General features: G+C 38.9%; 1 protein-coding gene across 16 annotated transcripts in view; it reads right to left on the bottom strand.

Annotated features, from left to right (window-relative positions):
* Nucleotides 1-19206, bottom strand: part of SYNE1 (spectrin repeat containing nuclear envelope protein 1) — a 540309-nt gene that overhangs the window by 186753 nt on the left and 334350 nt on the right. For all 16 annotated transcript variants that reach the window (XM_023728949.1, XM_004368822.3, XM_023728947.1 and 13 more), the window contains 8 exons: nt 14023-14188; nt 13570-13725; nt 11454-11606; nt 10500-10682; nt 9484-9621; nt 1520-1705; nt 849-971; nt 109-291 (listed from right to left, as the gene is read on the bottom strand). In XM_023728949.1, the coding sequence (XP_023584717.1) occupies nt 109-291; nt 849-971; nt 1520-1705; nt 9484-9621; nt 10500-10682; nt 11454-11606; nt 13570-13725; nt 14023-14188 (1288 nt within the window). The remainder of the gene's footprint in view (nt 1-108; nt 292-848; nt 972-1519; nt 1706-9483; nt 9622-10499; nt 10683-11453; nt 11607-13569; nt 13726-14022; nt 14189-19206) is intronic.

The raw sequence follows: 19206 nt of genomic DNA, 5'->3' as shown, positions 1-19206 counted from the left end.
TTGATGGGTGGGCCCACACAGTGCTACTAAAAGAAGCTCATGACTCATTGGTCTTGCTCTGCCTGCAGGGTGACTGTTGTAGGCCCCTGGGGGCACAGCTGCACCTGCCTGCATGATGTTGCAATGCTGGATGGCTGTGTGCTGCAGCCGGCTGGCCTCGTCCTGCAGGCGCAGAGCTGTGTGGCAGAGTGGCAGGCTGGTCACCACGTCCTCAGGGATCCGGAGCGCGCTTTGGCAGATCTGCACAGCTTGGACCTTTGGCTTTAGTGACTCCATCTCTGACAACAAATGCTGAAAGTATGATGTCAAATTTCAAAAATTCAGTATGCCAGTACAATTTAAAATTGCATTTTAATATCGAATATTTATATTATATAGCATGAATTATGCAATTTATTGTACATAAAATTATAGTCATGTGTAATTTAAAATATTTACTATTTCATATGAGACATTTACTGAATTACAGCTATGTTATAAAACCAGTTGCTATCGAGTCAATTCCAAATCATGGCAACCCTATGTGTGCAGAGCAGAACTGTGCTCCATAGGGTTTTCAATGACTGTGACCTTTCAGAAGCAGATCACCAGACTTTTTTCCAAGGTGCCTCTGGGGGGGTTCTAATCGGCAACCTTTTGGTTAGCAGTTAAACACTTAACCATCTGTACCATCCAGGGACTTCATACAGCTATGTTACAAGTTAGACACATTTCGCAAGAAATATATGCATTTTGAAGTAATGCATATAGTGCTAAGACTGTCAGTCAATTTAGGAACTGTTTTTCATAGCTATCCTCTTTTTAAAAATATAAGTCCCCACTCATTTACCCTAATTATTTTTGCTTACCTGTCGATGAGACAGTTGCTCCTTGAGACTGAGACGTCCAATTTCAGGGGAAGTTAGAGTTGTCTGGGCTTGCTCCAAAGCAGTTTGCAAGTTTTTTAGCTCTGCTTCAAATTTCTTCATATCCTGGTGAGTAAAAGTGACATGAGTGTCAATCTATAAATGCTTGGAGTCTGAAGCCTTGGATGAGGAGTAACTTCACAGCCAAAAAACCACATCAGAGGTGAACACTGTATCTCCCTAGTGGCATTATCATTTTTGTAAATGATATATATGTGTTTGTGTGCGTGTGTCTGTGTGTGTGTGTGTGTGTGTGTGTACACATATATACATACACATACATATATATTGTTTATATTATTGTTAGCTGCCCCTGACTCATGGTAACACTATGCAATGGTTTTGGACCATTGTTATCCACAGGATTTCCATTGGCTGATTTTTTGGAAATAGATCACCAGACCTTTCTTCCTAGTCTGTCTTAGTCTGGAGTCTCCACTGAAACCTGTTCAGCATCATAGCAACACACAAGCCTCCAATGACAGAAAAGTGGTGGCTGCACTGGAAGTGTGTTAGCTGGGAATCAAACCTGAATCTCTTGCATGGAAGGTGAGAATTCTACTACTGAACCACCATTGCCTGTATATAGCTATACTTTTTTTTTTTTTTTTTACCTTGGCAGCATCTTGGAGATTCTGCAAACGAATTTTGATCATCTGTTGCAACTCCTCAGTCTCCCGTCCCAATTCTGCCACTTGCTGAGACATTTTTTCTGTACAGTACACACTAGTAAGGTACTGTAGTTTCTCGGTCATTGCTTCCAGATCGCTGTGAATTTCTTCAGATTCTTCCAGCATGGTCTAGAGTGAATTGTCAATATTAACGACACTGAGAGATCAGAACAATACAGAGGTCAGATGGGCAGAGAGGTATACATAACCAATAAGGCGTGGTGTCCAATAAGGCGTGGTGTAAAGCAACCAGACTGGGACAGGAGTAGTTGTAATCCACACCTTCCACGTAGGCTGTGCAGGTTATGTTTGCAGGCTACTGTGCTGAACCCTCACACCGCTGCCCTGCCACCAGGTGATCACCTGCTGTGATTCCATCTCACTGAGGGAAAAAACTCAGGCCCAGGAGCTGTAAACAACTTGCCACATGTTTTTAAGTGCTCGACCAAAGGCTTATTTATGCTCCATCTCTCAGCCAAAGGGGTATCTTGACCGTGTCCAGGCCCTGTTTTCATCATATTTAAACTAAAGAGGCACTTTTCAGCTCTCATCTTCTATATCTACAATCTAAAGGAGTATGGTCTAAGAAATAAAAGCAAGTCAAGAGCATTACAAACAAATAACATTTGATCACTTGCTTTAAGTAAGACAAAAGGGTAGCAACTATTTGGGATACCAAGAGGAATAAAACACAGCCCTCGTCACTCAGGGTGGTATAATGTATTGGGAGTAATGATAATACAAATGGACAAATAGCCATATAATAAGCATTATATGAAAAATAGAGCGAAAGAGAAGCTGAGTGTTAAGGGATTACAAAAGTGAAATGTGCCACGATTTGCTGGAAGGTTGGGAGAAGGCTTCCTGGAAGAGTCACATTTGGGCTCAGGCTAACGGGTGTTTGCATTTTGACAGATGGAGAGGGAGAAGAAAAGCATTTCACGCTGAGGGAACAGCATACGCAAAGGAACAGAGGTAGGAGAGCACAGAATGAGTAGTTACGGGTATGTGTGACACATAAAGAGAAGACATGGAGATGGTACTTCAGTCTTTGCCAACAGACCCTATTGTACATGTAAATAAAATATAAATACATACATATAAATAAATAAAATAAAGGTACATAGTTTTTTCTCGCAATGAATGCAATATTATAGAAAGCTGGGAAAATACAGAAAAATATAAAGAAGAAAATAAAATACCCCATAATCCTACAACCCAGAGATAATCTTAAGTAAGAGACAACTGCTGTTATGTCTGGGTATATTTTTAGGTAATTGAGATTATATCACAACTACAATTCTCTATTTTCTTTTTCATCTAACATTAGAGCATTTTTGCACTGTACATTCTCTTTGGATAGACAACTGGCTTTAATTCCTAAGGCCGGCACGTGTGAACTCCCAGAAACAATGTGGGAAGCCTGAGTTCTCTCCTGAGCACCTGTGTCAAAACATCACCAGTACCTGATATCTCTTCCCCTGTGTCCCACGAGACGCTCAACCCGCCCAAACGCCCATGTCATAGACATGGAGCCCCTTGACTCCTCCTTCTCTTTTAGCCACCTCCAATTAGTCAACAGCTTGGGATGTTCTAGCTCCTTCATATCTCTTGATTTTTGTCTTCCTCTCTCAGTCTCCAAAGAGAGGACTGGGCCTTTTCTACGGAAATACTGAAACCATCTCCTACCTGCCTGGTCTGCCTGATACTGTCTTAACTTCATCAATCTGTTTTCTACAGGATGCTAAGTTATCTTACTTACAATACAAGTCTGAACTTGTCACTTCCCTGCAGAATATGTATTTGTCAAAGGTATCACAGTGACTTCGGGATAAAGTCCAGGTTAACACACTTTTATGATCTTCTTCTTATCCCTATATTCTTAGCTCTTGTCTCTCCAGTTTTGCTCCAGCTCTCCTCTCTGTATTCAACCCTCCAGTGCCCCAAACAGAGCACCTCTTTTCCAATGTGCTGTTCTTACCTAAACGCATTCCACAACAAGCAGCCTGTGTGTTTTTTAAGACCCATCTCTTCCCAAGAAGGCCTGGTGGCACAGTGGTTAAGAACTGCCGTTGCTAACCAACAGGTCAGCAATTTGAATCCACCAGCCGCCACTGGAAACCCTACGGGCCAGTTCTACTCTGTGTTATAGGCTCATTATGACTGAAGCAACTGGACGGCAATGGTCCTGGTTTTTGGTTGTTTTGGTTTTCAAAGTCCTGCAGTCTGGGTTGCGCATTTTCTTGCAGGCTCCTTCAGCACACTGGGGCCTACTTCCCTGCCCTTATCACCAAAACAAAACAAAACAACAATGACAACAAAAAACAGTTGTCATCAAGTAGACTCTGACTCATGGCAACCCCATGTGTGTCACAGTAAAACTGTGCTCCATAGGGTTTTCAATGGCTGGTTTTTTGGAAGTAGACTGCCAGACCTTTCATCCAAGGAGCCTCTGGGTGGACTCCAACCTTCAGCATTTTGGTTAGCAGCTGAGCACATGAACAGTTTGCACCACCCAGGGACTCCACCCTACTTGCATGGACTGCCACGGTCTCCATTTTTTTATGTCTCCTCCCCTAGATTATCAATTCCCTGGAGCAGGAACAGGGAGAATTCTTTGTATTCCAAATGTCTAGTAAAATTCCTAATATTGGAAAGTAGTCTACAAATGTTTGTAGAAAAAACAGATGGATGAACATGTACCTTGTCATCAAGTAGATTCTGACTCATAGCAACCCTACAGGGCAGAGTAGAACTGCCCCATAGGGTTTCCAAGGAGCAGCTGGTGGATTTGAACTGCCAACCTTCTGGTTAGCGGCCAAGCTCTTTACTGCCTATTAAATAATTTTTCATGATAATTTTACGGACTACATTATATTCTATCATATACAAAAACTAACTCAGAAAAACAATTTGACATTTACATCTTCTTTAAAATTCCACTTTAGTTAATACTGCATAAAATATTTTCTACATTTTGGTTTATATAGCCTCAGCATAATGTACAAAAAATATAATCATCAGGTAAGAGTAAAACCATTTCTGATGATCAGGATACATTTTGCCAACTGATTATCAAAAGATTTTACCATATTACCAGCAAAGTTCAAGAGCTCTCATTTCATGAAATACGAACTTTTAAAAAGTAATGATAGTTAAAATGCTTGCTCTCTCTACCTTTCTTTCTCTCTGCTTTAATTTGCATTTACAGATTTCTAATGAGGCTGATTTTTTTTTCACTGTTTGCAAGCCAACAACCGCTTGCTGACTGGAAGTTAACATTTTCCTTCTGCCCCACCCAAATAGGATTAGAGTCACTTCACTCGTCAACAGAGTGAGAGCAGACTTAACTGCTGAGAACAAAATTCTTGTATCTTGTCTGTTACTATCTAAGCTTACCTTCAAGCAGAAGATTTCGGATGTTTAGGAAGACTGCCTGGGGAGGCATGTGCAAGATCAATCAGAGAAGGAAGACGGTGAACTGTTGTTGCTGTTAGGTGCCTTGGAGTCGCTTCTGACTCTTAGTGACCCTATGTACTACAGAACAAAGCATTGTCTAGTCCGGTGCCATTCTCACAATCATTGCTATGTTTGAGCCCATTGCTGCAGCTATTGTGTCCATCCATCCTGTCAAGGGTCTTCCTCCTTTTCGCTGACACTCTACTTTACCAAGCATGATGTCCTTCTCCATGGTCTGGTCCATCCTGATAACATGTTCAAAGAACGTGAGATGAAGTCTCACCATCCTTGCTTCCAAGGAGCACTCTGGCTGTACTTCTTCCAAGACACACTTGTTTGTTCTTCTGGCAGTCCATGATAGAGTCAATATTCTTTGCCAGCGCCATAGTTCAAAGGCATCCATTCTTCTTTGATCTTCATTATTCATTATCCAGCTTTTGCATGCATATGAGGTGACTGAAAACACTATGCCTTGGGTCAGGTGCATCTTAGTCCTCACAGTGACATCTTCGCTTTTTAACACTTCAAAAGAGTTTTTTTTTTTTGCAGAAAGAATTGCCCAATGCAACAGGTCGTTTGATTTCTTGACTGCTGCTCCCGTGGATGTTGATTGTGAATCCAAGTAAAATGAAATCCTTGGCAACTTCAATATGTTTATCATGATGTTGCTTATTGATCCAGTTGTGAGAATTTTTGTTTTCTTTCTGTTGAGGTGTAATCCATACTGAAGGCTGTAGTCTTTGATCTTCATCACTAAGTGCTTCAAGTCTTTTTCATTTTCAGCAAGCAAGGTTGTATCATCTGCATACTGCAGGTTGTTAATGAGACTTCCTCCAATTCTGACGCTTTGTTCTTCTTCATATTATCCAGCTTCTCAGATTATTTTGCTCAGCATACAGATCGAATACATACGGTGAAAGGGTACAACCTGATGCACACATTTGCTGATTTTAAACAGCACAGTATCCCTTTGCTCTGTTCGAACAACTGCCTCTTGATCTATATACAGGTTCCTCGTGAGCACAATTAAGCGTTCTGGAATTCCCATCTTTGCAATGTTATCCATAATTTGTTATAATATACACAGAAGAATGCCTTTGCATAGTCAATAAAACAAAGTTAAACATCTTTCTGGTATTCTTTGCTTTTGGCCAAGATCCATCTGACATCAGCAATAATGTCCCTCATTCCATGTCCTCTTCTGAATCTGGATTGAATTTCTGGCAGTTCCCTCTTGACGTACCACTGCAATCATTTTTGAATTATCTTCAGTAAACATTTACTTGAGTGTGATATTAATAATACTGTTTGATAATTTCCTTCACTCTGTTGGATCACCTTTCTTTGGAATAGGCACGTATATGGATCTCTTCCAGTCGGTTGGCCAAGTAGCTGTCTTCCAAATTTCTTGGCATAGAAGAGTAAGTGCCTGCAGGGTTGCATCCGTTTGTTGAAACATCTCAATTAGTTTTCTGTCAATTCCTGGAGACTTGTTTTTCACCAATGCCTTCAGTTCAGCTTGGACTTTTTAATCATATGCTGACCCCTGAAATGGTTAAACACTGACCAATTCTTTTTGATACATTGACTCTGAGTATTCCTTCCATCTTCTTTTTTTTCTTCCTGCTCCTCCATTGTTCAGTATTTGCCTATGGAATCCTTCAATATTGCAACTCGAGGCTTGAATTTTTTCTTCAGTTCTTTCATCTGGAGAAATGCCAAGCATGTTCTTGTCTTTTGGTTTTCTAACTCCAGGTCTTTGTTCATTTCATTATGTTTTACTTTATCTTCTTGAACTGCTCTTTTAAGTCTTCTGTTTAGCTCTTTTACTTCATCATTTCTTCCATTCGCTTTAAAAACTTGTTACCATCAAATCGATTTTGACTCACAGCAACCCTATAGGACAGAGTAGAACTGCCCCAAGGAGTTTCCAAGGATTGGCTGGTGGATTAGAACTATGGACCTTTTGATTATTAGCCAAACACTTAAACCACTGCACAACCAGCGTTCCCAGCTGCTCTAAGTTCAAAAGCAAGTTTCAGAGTCTCCTGTGACATCCATTTTGGTCTTTTCTTTCATTCCTGTCTTTTTAATGACCTTTTGCTTTCTTCATGTATGACGTCCTTGATGTCACCCCACAACTTGTCTGGTCTTCGGTCATTAATGTTTAATGCATCAAATCTATTGTTGAGATGGTTTCCAAATTCAGGTGGGATATAATCAAGGTCGTATTTTGGCTCTCGTGGACTTGTTTTAATTTTCTACAGCTTCAACTTGAACTTGCATATGAGCAACTGATGGTCTGTTCTGCCTTGTTCTGTCTGATGACATTGAGCTTCTCCTTCATCTCTTTCCACAGATTTCTGTGTATTTCATCTGGCGAGGTCCACGTGTATAGTCACCGTTTATGTTGTTGAAATGAAAAATGAAAACTTCATTTCAACAACATAAAGGTATTTGCAATGAATAAGTCTTTGGTCTTCCAAAATTCTATCATGTGATCTCTGGTGTCCTTTCTATCACCAAGCCCATATTTTCCAACTATGGATCCTTCTTTTTTTTCCAACTTTCAAATTACAATTACCAGTAATTATCAATGAATCTTGATTGCATGTTTGATCAATTTCAGACTGCAGAAATGAGTAAAAATCTTCAATTTCTTCGTCTTTCACATTAGTGGTTGGTGCACAAATTTTAATAATAGTTTTATTAACTGGTCTTCCTTATAGGTGTATGGATATTATCCTATTATTGACAGTGTTGTACTTCAGGATAGATCTTGAAATATTCTTTTTGACAATGAATGTCACACCATTCCTCTTCAATTTGTCATTCCTGGCAGAGTAGACTGTATGATTGTCTGATTCAAAATGGCCAATACCAGTCCATCTCAGCTCACTAATGCCTAGGATATAAGATCTTTTGGCAGTCCATTTCATTTTTGATGATTTGCAATTTTCCTTGATTTTCACTTCATACATTCCATGTTCTGATTATTAATGGATGATTATAGCCTCTTCTTCTCATTTTGAGTCATGCCACATTAGCAAATGAAGGTCCCAAAAGCTTTACTCCATCAGTGTCATTAAGGTAGATTCTACTTTGAGGAGGCAGCTCTCCCCACTATATTTTTGAGTGCCTTCCAATCTGAGGGGCTCATCTTCTGGCACTAATCAGACAATGTTCTGCTGCTATTCATAAAGTTTTCATTGTCACTTTTTTTTAGAAGTAGGCTGTCAGGTCCTTCTTTCTAGTCTGTCTTAGTCTGGAAGCTCCACTGAAACTTGTCTACTATGGGTGACCCCGCTGGTATTTGAAATACTGACGGCATACCTTCCAGCATCCCAGCAACATGAAAGCCACCACCATACGACAAACTGACAGATGTAGTGGAAGTGTGTGCAAGATCAATCAGTAAAGGAAGATGGTGGATATGGGAAAACAACTAGGAGGCTGTTAAAACATTCCAGGAAAGAGGAAACGAGGCTTTGATCTAGAACCTTGCCAAATGGAATGGAAAAGGGAATGAATGTGAAAGGCACAAGTAGATATAAATTCGAATGTAAGAGAGAGGAAATCTATACTACTTGAAGATATCCATGTAACTTAAACAACAGTAATTCTATATTTTATTGAAAGATAATAACTGGGCTATTAGATATCTGTATCTAAATCAAGTGTAATTGTAATAGGATGAAATAATTTCCTGGACAATATGACTGAGCGAAAAAGAATATTTTTGTCAAGTAGCTTCAGAGGAAATGAAGTAATGCAGCCATCATGTGATGAGAGACTCACTGCATGCTCCCAGATGACCTCCACCTCCTGTGGAAGGCCATGTGACTGAACCTGGCAGAATGCTAGGAAGGAGTCATCAGAACCCTTATCAAGCACCTGCATGTGTCAGATAGTGTGCTAGATGTTTGCACATGTTAAAACATTTGATCCTCATAATAATAGTGCAATATAAATATTATTTACATCCCCATCTTATAGATAAGAATTCAGAGAGGCAAAGTACTTTTGCTCCAAATAACACAGCTTTAAATGGTAGAACTTGGTTTTCCCATCAGTCTGAAGGAATCACAAACCCATAATCTTTCCATACTCCACTTTATCTCTTTATGGGGAAGGATTTGTCCCACTACATCCCTGCAAACAATTGTTTCAATGTAGCTGCAAAAAACAGTCCTGTGGGGCTGATTATTTTTGGTCTTGAGGAAAGTCCAGAGGGGAGAGAATATATTTATGACCACACAGTCTTATGAAATCTCACGGGTAGCTACTTCTGTCAAACCACTGCAGCAATTTCTTAGGGTTACCTTGGCCTTCTTTTTATCGGACACCTACACTAATTTTCATTATGGCCCTCTAAATTTTTTGGTCAGTCTAGCCAGTTATAAAACTGCTCTCTTAATTACTGTTTAAAAACAAATTCTCAAAGTTACCTGATGTGAGATGTATTGTTCCCGAAGCTGGCTTGCAGAATTCCATGTAATATTTCCACCGACCAAGACTTTAGCTTTCTCAATCCACTTCAAAATGAGTTCAAGCATTTCATTGTATTCTTCTAAATGTGATGCTGCCTGAAAAATCATCAATATTCAGATAAAAAATGTAAACTCTGCTTCCTGACAATAAACCAGTTTTCTCTTTGCCTCTTGATATAACAGTTCTAGGGGTCGATCATTATAATATCTGTAATATTTAAAGGTATCTTGAAAAATAATTTCCTGTTGAAAATCTGCCAGACTTTCCAGTGACTTTAAGATAAAGTCCAAGCTCTTAACATGCTTGAATGATCTATTTTTTACTTCTCCATCTCAATTCTTATTCCTCTATCCAGCTCTTCCCCTCTATCCCTCCTCCCATCCCAACACTCATAAGTGGTCAGTGTATAAGGAGGTAGCAGGCAAAGCTTATGGCATACCAGGTTTCAATATTGTAATTCATTGGTTGCCAACTTCTTATTTAACTTTGCAAAAGTCCATTCTTTACTCAACAATTATGATGGATGGTCAACCTGAATCCACTAAATAAATGCCAGCTAATATTATATATATCTTCTTTTAAGATACATGAATTGATCCCAAACCTATTATAATAAAACATACAAAGCACATTAATGGGTGACTATTTATCTTACAACATACTTCTCCAGGTTATAAAACATTCACCCCAAAGTCCATTTATGTGACTACATTTGTCAGAAAATTTATAACATAGTTTTGTATAAAATGCAGGCTTAAGTATAAATCTTAGGAACACATACACGGTATGAAATAAATGACACCTAAATTACTCTCATCACTGTCAATAATATCTTTTTATTTTCAAAAAAGAACAACAGAACATTCAAGCTTCTGCCTTAGAAGATTTTTGTAGAGTTGCTATGAGTTGGAATCAACTTGAAGGCAATGGAGTTTTGGTTAGAGGATTTCAATGACTGGACCAGGAATCATACCTGACTGAGCTTGGAGAGCCGGTTCTCAGCCTGCTTAATGGTCTGCTGGTGGAGTTCCGTCAGTTTTCCTATCTTCTTGACCAGCGGCTTACCCAGTTGGCCATTCTCTTCAGAGAATTTTTGAACTGCTGCATCTAGTTCCATTAACTTTACATTACAGTCATCTAATTCTTCTCCCAGCACCTAGATGGGCATCAACATGAAAGAACATTGTACTATACAAAATTAATTTCTCCAGGTTTTCCAAGATTAGACGGATTAACAGTATAAAGAATAATTCTACTAGGATCCGGTCATTTCTGTTTCTTGGGTTGGAGAGACAGGGCAGGCTGTGTTGCTATCCTGGTGTTTACTTCCTGTAAGGCTGACTAAGAGGTTAACATTTTCCTTCTGCCCCACCCAGAAAGGATTAGAGACACTTACCTCATTAACAGAGTGAGAGCACAGACTTAACTGCTGAGAACTACATTCTCTTTGGAATTTACATTCTTCTGTTCCTAAATCAGGAGCCCTGGTGGTGCAGTGGTTAAGCTCCAGCCTGATAACCGAAAGGCTGGCAGTTTGAAACCACCAGTGGCTCATAGGGAGAAAAATGTGGAAACCCTATGAGGCAGTTCTACTCTGTCCTATAGGGTTGCTATGAGTCGGAATCAACTTATGGCATACAACAACATTCCTAAATCGTCACTGAGTCAACTGACATTTGTCCCTCTTAAACATGCATGCATGTAAATTTCTTAACACAGTTCAGTTGTAAGGATAAATTATACTATGTCAGCGGACATATGATACTATATTTATAAAATGTCTTTTCTGCCTGTTTTTACTACCTGATTTTAATGAAGCTTGCTAATGAGGAAAGGTCTTTTCTATATCCTCAAAATAAAATTGACTCCAAAAAAATATTTATTTCATTCAGTAACACCCTTTATATTTCCCCTTCTCCTTTCTTACCTTTTGTTCAGTTTTAGCTTGAACTAAATTGTCTGTCTTGGCTTTCAGCTTTGTTAGAATAGTTGTGAGATCTTTGGCTATCTTCTGAATTTGCCGGCTGAGTTCCTGGCTCATGGCCTTGCTCTGCTCAACTTCTTTTACTTTGTCCTGGATCTAAATAACCATGCGAACAGCAAAACCAACCATGGTTAAAATCAGATAATAGATACATAAAACCTCAAATGATGGTGACAAAAGACATTTTAAGTGGGAGAAAGACGTGGCAGTCGGCTTCTATAAAGATTACAGCCTTGGAAACCCTGTGGGGCAGTTCTACTCTCTGGCCTATAGGGTCCCTATGCTTCAGCATTGATGCGCTCTGTCAAACTTGCTACCTGCAGTTGTCCACACTGCCTTACTTTCACCATCTTTACATACTCATTGCACTCTTTTTGCTGCTGTTTCAGCAAGGAACAAATAGTGGATGAACAGTGATTCTTATATTCATCCAATATTTACAGAATAGTCATTATAGATGGCAGTATAAATAGCCCCAGTTTGAATCCTTCTTCCCACTTACTCGCTTTTTGACCTTGAAAGCACAGTCTTCCAAGCGTTTTTTTTTTCCCCTCCCATAAAGTGGGAAACCCTGGCAGATAGTTGGAGGTACACTGGTTTGTTTCCAAACTCCTTTTTATAAGTGAGTGGTAATGATTTGTTAACTCTTTCTCTAAATTTCCAATGACATTCCCATATCATGAGAGCACATGGAATGGAAAGGAAGGTTCAAAATGAACAATGAGTATTTACGAGTTTCTGATGGCATTGGTTTGCTTTGATACCAAGCACTCATAATTCTGTGTAAAATAAAGTGTTGACAAGAATCTGGTAAAGAAGAGAAACATTTTCTTTATGTAAATGAAAGGCCTTTAAAAATCTCATTAGCAGGGAGGAAATTTACACCAACAAGAGTACTTTTTTTGGATGTCATTATTTTGAGTTAAGTGTCAAAGTAAATGGAATGCATATGAGTAACACCATATAGAGAAACTGATACAAACGGGGGGAAGAAAACTTAAATTTGAACATTATTTTAAAAACGATTTTGATTTATCATTCCCAATAACCTTCCCAATAAGCTTTCCAATGTCTAAGAAAATAAGCCAAACCAGTTGATCACATACTTACAATAGAAACAGAATATTAGATTTAGGTAAAGAGAAAATCATGATTCAGTAAAATTGGATTTTGATGAGATTTTTAAAAACTCTGCATATATATGTTGGAGCTACAAAAATACATAGCACGTGTGAATTTTATAGTTTGTACAATATTACTTTCCATTTATTGTAGCAGTTTAGAATCAGTAAATCTTCTCTTCCCTACAGAATGGTTTTAACTAAACTGTGCTTTAGCATTATGTACCCAGAAAGGCCTGGAAACCCAAAGTGCTTCCATGCAGATGCTACTGAGGATGTTTTCACTACATGAAAGTGTGTTCTCTTTATGAGACCTAAGATAGAAATCTCTGATCTCAGTACTACAAATAACTCTGTTTCTTTTTTCCTCAAAAATATGATTTGTGTTTCAATTTACAGATGTGAATTCGACTTCACTCCTTTCTTTTGTTGGTAGAAAGCTAGAATTAAATGGACCCTTCTCTATTGACAGTACGGGACCCACCAGCATGCATTCTGGGTAATAACTTCATCCCTGGCTTTTCCCTTATTTTTCTTGCTAGATTTTCCCTTTTCTTAAATGTCTTCACCTCCTTAATTTATATCTTGTTGAACTGAGATAACCCCTAAAAGTGTGCCTGGCACACTGTGGGCACTCAGTAAATATTTGCTGCATATGAAAATGCATCTCAATTTGTTTGTTAGCTTAAGTCATTTTTTTAAAGGTGAGGAAAAGCAGAACAATTATCCTTAATTGTATGTCATATTATTGTTCACATATAGGACCATCTGATGTTTTTTTGCTAAGAATAAGACCCTCCATTTAATACTATTATTTCATACTGGTCTGTTTTTTACTCAGTTTCCGTGAAGACATGATTGTGATCATCAAGAACTCTCATACAAGAGCGTTGGTCCTATTAAAGAACGGAAAAGCACCTTCTGGACTGTAGGTTTACCTGATCGTGAGTAGTTCCCAGGTCTAACGCTACTTCGGCTAACTGAAGGGAGAGTTCAGAGGGTAATATCGTATAAAAGCCCAGGTACTTATTCTTCTGTTCTTCAGCCATTTTCTCAATGTTCTGCCGGTGACTTGTCACTTCCGTTAAGAGAATCTGAAGAAAAGATCAAAATAAGAAAGTTTCTGGGCGCTTGCTAAGTTGATTTTTATGACTACAAAGATAAAACGGTGTATTGTTCATCAATAAAAGCACAGAATTAGAGAAAAACCTTCAAACAAACTTTTTAGTTTCCAAATAAGAAGCATGTACACTTTGTGCATAACAAAAGGACATGCATTTTATATAAACCATTTCTGAAAAGGTTTTATTCAATATTGTCCTGGGCAGAGAAACGAATTAAAATCAGGGTAATTTTTTATAAAGGGTACGAGGAACTAAGATAGTCTGTACCTGAAGTTCTTCAAGTTGAGCATCTATCTCTATTGTTGGATTTCCCAAATATTCCTTCGTTTCCTGAACCCATGATTTCACAGAGTTGATCTGAGTCTCCACCACTTCTCGCTCTTTCAGCTCCTGTTTTACCAGTTTTCCATTATTCTTCACTTTCTCCTGCATGCTTCAGAAACAGCGAGCAGAGAAAGCAGAAGTGAAGTTGAAATCAAAGGAACTTGCTTAGTACTTGATGTCATATTACCAAAAACAGACATTAAAAAATGGCAAACCTACAGAGTCACTATGAGTCGGAACTGACTCAACGACACCTAACAACAACAACAACATAATATTTTCGCAAGTATATGAAACAAAAAAACCTGCTGTGGTAAAGTTGATTCCAACTCACGGTGAACTCATGCGTTACAGAGTACAACTGCTCCATAGGGTTTTCTTGGCTGTAATCTTTATGGAAGCAGATCACCAGGCCTTTCTTCCATGGCACTGCTAGGTCGGTTTGAATTGCCAACCTATAGGCTAGTTGTTGAGTGCAAACCATTTATGCCACCCAGAAACCTTGCAAGTAAATACACCTCCCCCAAACTGCCAGATAATTTTCATTAACACTTAAGTCAAATTCACTATAACAAAAGAATATACAACATATGCAACTGAATAATTTATCTCTGGAAAATTGAGGGAGACTTCCTCTATGCCACTAAACTACAATTAGCTTTTAGATCTAAAGCAACTTGAAGACTGATGGGCTATCTACTTCTTGTTTGGAAACCTAGTTAAATGGTGCAACATGTTGTTAGGTGCCATCGAGTCAGTTCTGACTCATAGCGACCCTGTGTACAACAGAATCTAACACTGCCTGGTCCTGCGCCATCCTCACAATTGTTGTTATGCTTGAGCAGTCTTAGAAATTACTATGGTGCCAGGGCGCAGGTTTAAATAGATGGAGTCAGATTACATGGAGTTATTTTATATCCTAAAGAGGTGAACATAGGATATCTATTTGTCGTTGTTGTTAGATGACATCGAGTTGGTTCCAACTCATAGCAACCCCATGTATAACAGAATGGAACACTGCCCGGTCCTGAACCATCTCCACAATCATGTTTGAGCCCATTGTTGCAGAAATTCTGTCAATCCATCTCGTTGATGGTTTTCTTCTTTTTTGCTGACCCTCTACTTTACCAAGCATGATGTCCTTCTCTAGGAACTGATCCCTCCTGATAACGTGTCCAAAGTACGTGAGATGAACGCTCACCATCCTCGCTTCCAAGGAGCATTCTGGCTGCCCTTCTTTGGAGACAGTCTTGTTCATTCTTCTCACAGTCCATGGTATATTCAATATTCTTTGCCAACACCAAATTTAAGGGCATCAATTCTTCTTTGGTCTTCTTTATTCATTGTCCAGCTTTTGCATGCATCTGAAGTGATAGAAAACCCAAGGCTTGGGTTAGGCATACCTTAGTCCTCAAAGTGACATCTTCGCTTTTTAACACATTAAAGAGATCTTTTGCAGCAGATTTGCCCAATGCAATGTGTCTTTTGATTTCTTGACTGCTACTTCCATGGGCGTTGATTGTGCATCCAAGTAAAATGAAATCCTTGACAACTTCAATCTTTTCTCTGTTTAACATGATGTTGCTTATTTGTCCAGTTGTGAGGATATTTGTTTTCTTTATGTGGAGGTGTAATCCATACTGAAGGCTGTAGTCTTTGATCTTCATCACTAAGTGCTTCAAGTCCTTTTCACTTTCAGCAAGCAAGGTTGTGTCATCTGCATATCGCAGTTGTTAATGAATCTCCCTCCAGACCTGATGCTGCGTTCTTCTTCATATAGCCCAGCTTCTCGGATTATTTGCTCAGCATACAGATTGAATAATTATGGTGAAAGGATACAACCCTGACACTCACCTTTTCTGATTTTAAACCACGCAGTATCCCCTTGTTCTATTCGAACAACTGCCTCTTGGTCTATGTACAGGTTCCTCATGAGCACAATTAAGTGTTCTGGAATTCATATTCTTCACAACGTTATCCATAATTTGTTATAATCCACACAGTCGAATGTTTTTGCATAGTCAATAGAACACAGGTAAACATCTTTCTGGTATTCTTTGCTTTCAGCCTAGATCCATCTGACATTAGCAATGATATCCCTGGTTCCACCTCCTCTAATGAATCCTGCTTGAATTTCTGACAGTTTCCTGTCGATGTACTGCTGCAACATTTTTGAATTATCTTCACCATAATTTTACTTGCATGTGATATTAATGATACTGTTTGATAATTTCCACATTCCCTTGGATCACCTTTCTTTGGAATAGGCACGTATATGGATCTCTTCCAATTGGTTGGCCAGGTACCTGTCTTCCAAATTTCTTGGTGTAGACGAAAGAGAGCTTGCAAGGTTGCACCCATTAGCTGAAACATCTCAATCAGCATTCCGTCTATTCCTGAAGTCTTGTTTTTCCCCAAAGCCTTCAGTTCAGCTTGGACTTCTTCCTTCAGTACCACAGGCTCTTGTCATATGCTACCTCCTGAAATGGTTTAATGTCAACCAATTCTTTTTCGTATAGTGACTCTGTGTATTCCTTCCACCTTCTTTTGATGCTTCCTGCATTGTCCAATATTTTGCTCATAGAGTCCTTCAATATTGCAACTCAAAGCTTGAATTTTTTCTTCATTTCTTTCAGTTTGAGAAATGCTAAGCATGCTCTTCCCTTCTGGTTTTCTAACTCCAGGTCTTTGCACATTTCATTACAATATCTTACTCTGTATTCTCAAGCCGCCCTTTGAAATCTTCTGTTTAGCTCTTTTACTTCACCATTTCTTCCTTTCACTTCGCTACTCTACATTCATGAGCAAGTTTCAGAGTCTCTTCTCACATCCATTTGGTCTTTTTTTTCTTTTCAGTTTTTTTAATGACTTCTGTTTTCCTCATGTATGATGTCCTTGATGTCGTCCCACAACTTGTCTGGTCTTTGGTCATTAGTGTTCAATGCATCAAATCTGTTCTTGAGATGGTCTCTAAATTCAGGTAGGATATACTCAAGGTCATATTTTCGCTCTTGTAGTCTTGTTTTAATTTTCTTCAACTTCAACTTGCATACGAACAATTGATGATGTGTTTTGCAGTCGGTCCCTGGCCTTGCTCTGACTGATGATATTGAGCCTCTCCATCATCTCTTTCCACAGACGTAGCTGGCTTGATTCCTGTGTATTCCATCCAGCAAGGTCCATGTGTGTAGTTGCCATTTGTGTTATTGAAAAAAGGTATTTGCAATGAAGAAGTTGTTGGTCTTGCAGAATTCTATCATGCACTCTCTAGTGTTGTTTCTCTTACCAAGGCAGTACTTTCCAACTACCAATCCTTCTTCTTTGTTTTCAACTTTTGCATTACAATTACCTGTAATTATCAATGCATCCTGATTGCATGTTTGATCAATTTCAGACTGCAGAAGTTGGTAAAAATCCTCAATTTCTTCATCTTTGGCATTAGTGGTTGATGCATAAGTTTGAATAATAGTTATATTACCTGGTTTTCCTTGTAGGTATATGGATATTAGCCTATCACTGACAGTGTTGTATTTCACGATAGATCTTGAAATGTTCTTTTTGATGTCAAATTCAATGCCATTGCTCTTCAATTTGTCATTCCCAGCACATTAGACCATATGATTGCCAGATTCAAAATGGCCCAATAGAAGTCCATTTCAGCTCAAAAATGCCTAGGATATCGATCTTCAAGCATTTCATTTCATTTTTGATGATTTCAAATTTTCCTAGATTCATACTTCTTACATTCCACGTTCCAATTATTAATGGATGTTTACAGCTGTTTCTTCTCATTTTGAGTCATGCTACATCATCAAATGAAGGTCCCAAAAGCTTGACTCCATCCACCTCATTAAGACCACCTCTACTTTGAGGAGGCAACTCTTCCCCAGTCATATTTTGAGTGCCTTCTAACCAGAGGGGCTCATCTTCTGGCACTATATCGGACAATGTTTTGCTGCTATCCATAAAGCTGTCACTGGCCAGTTTCTTCAGAAGTAGATTGCCAGGTCCTTTTTCCCAGTCTGTCTTAATCTGGAAGCTCTGCTGAAACCTGTCCATCAGAAGTGACTCTGCTAGTATTGGAAATACCAGTGGCATAGCTTCCAGCATCACAGCAACACACAAACCACCATAGTATGAGAAACTTACAGATAAGTGGTGGGGATATCCATTAGTTAATATTATTGAACACCCCATTAACAAAACAAAACCCACTGTAGTTGGGTCGATTCCGACTCACAGTGACCCTACAGGACAGAGCAGAGCTGCCCCATAGGGTTTCCAAGGCTGCAAATCTTTACAGAAGCAGACTACCACATCTTTCTCTCATGGAGCAGCTGGAGGTTCCAATCACTGACCTTTTGGTTAGCAGCTGAGCACTTAAACACTGAGCCAATACAGGCAGTAAATTATCTAATAACCTTTCTTCTCTAGCCCAGGAATTGAATCAGTCTAATTATATATCATTAGAACTAACATTCTCTTTCAACTAAGTTCCTTACCAATTACTAGTTGCTGTCAAGTCGATTCTGAGTTATGGCAACCCCATGTGTGTTAGAGTAGAACTGAGCTCCATAGGGTTTTCAATGGCTGAGTTTTCAAAAGTAGATTGTCACAAGGACTAGAAGGCAGGAAGGAACAAGAAAGCTGGTGATAGGGAATCCAAGGTTGAGAAAGGACAGTGTTGACATGTCATGGGGTTGTTAACCATTTTCATAAGGCAATATGTGTACTAACTGTTTAATGAGAAACTATTTGTTCTGTAAACGTTTATCTAAGGTACAAAAAAATAAAAGAATTATCTGTGTGAGATCAAACTGACAACAGCAACTCAGAAGGTTTGATGGGAAGCCTAGGGGCCAGTGAGTTGAAGATAATGGTGATGGAATAATTTGGAAAAGGATAGTGAGAATAGCAGCACAACTGGAAGAATGTAATAGATGTCACTTAATTGTACACATAGAAATTTCTGAAATGCTGTAACTTTGGCTATGTATATTTTCACCAAAAATAGAAAGGTCCTCCAAGGTCAAGAAGGGAGAGTGTTGACTAGTCATGTTGTTGTTAACCAATGTCATAAAACAATATGTGTACTGACTGTTTAATGAGAAACTATTTGTTCTGTAA

Source organism: Trichechus manatus, unplaced genomic scaffold (genome assembly GCF_000243295.1).
Source record: "Trichechus manatus latirostris isolate Lorelei unplaced genomic scaffold, TriManLat1.0 scaffold00002, whole genome shotgun sequence".
In the NCBI taxonomy this organism is placed as follows: domain Eukaryota; kingdom Metazoa; phylum Chordata; class Mammalia; order Sirenia; family Trichechidae; genus Trichechus; species Trichechus manatus.
The sequence above is the reverse complement of the archived record's forward strand: the minus strand, read 5'-3'. Positions and strand labels throughout refer to the sequence as shown.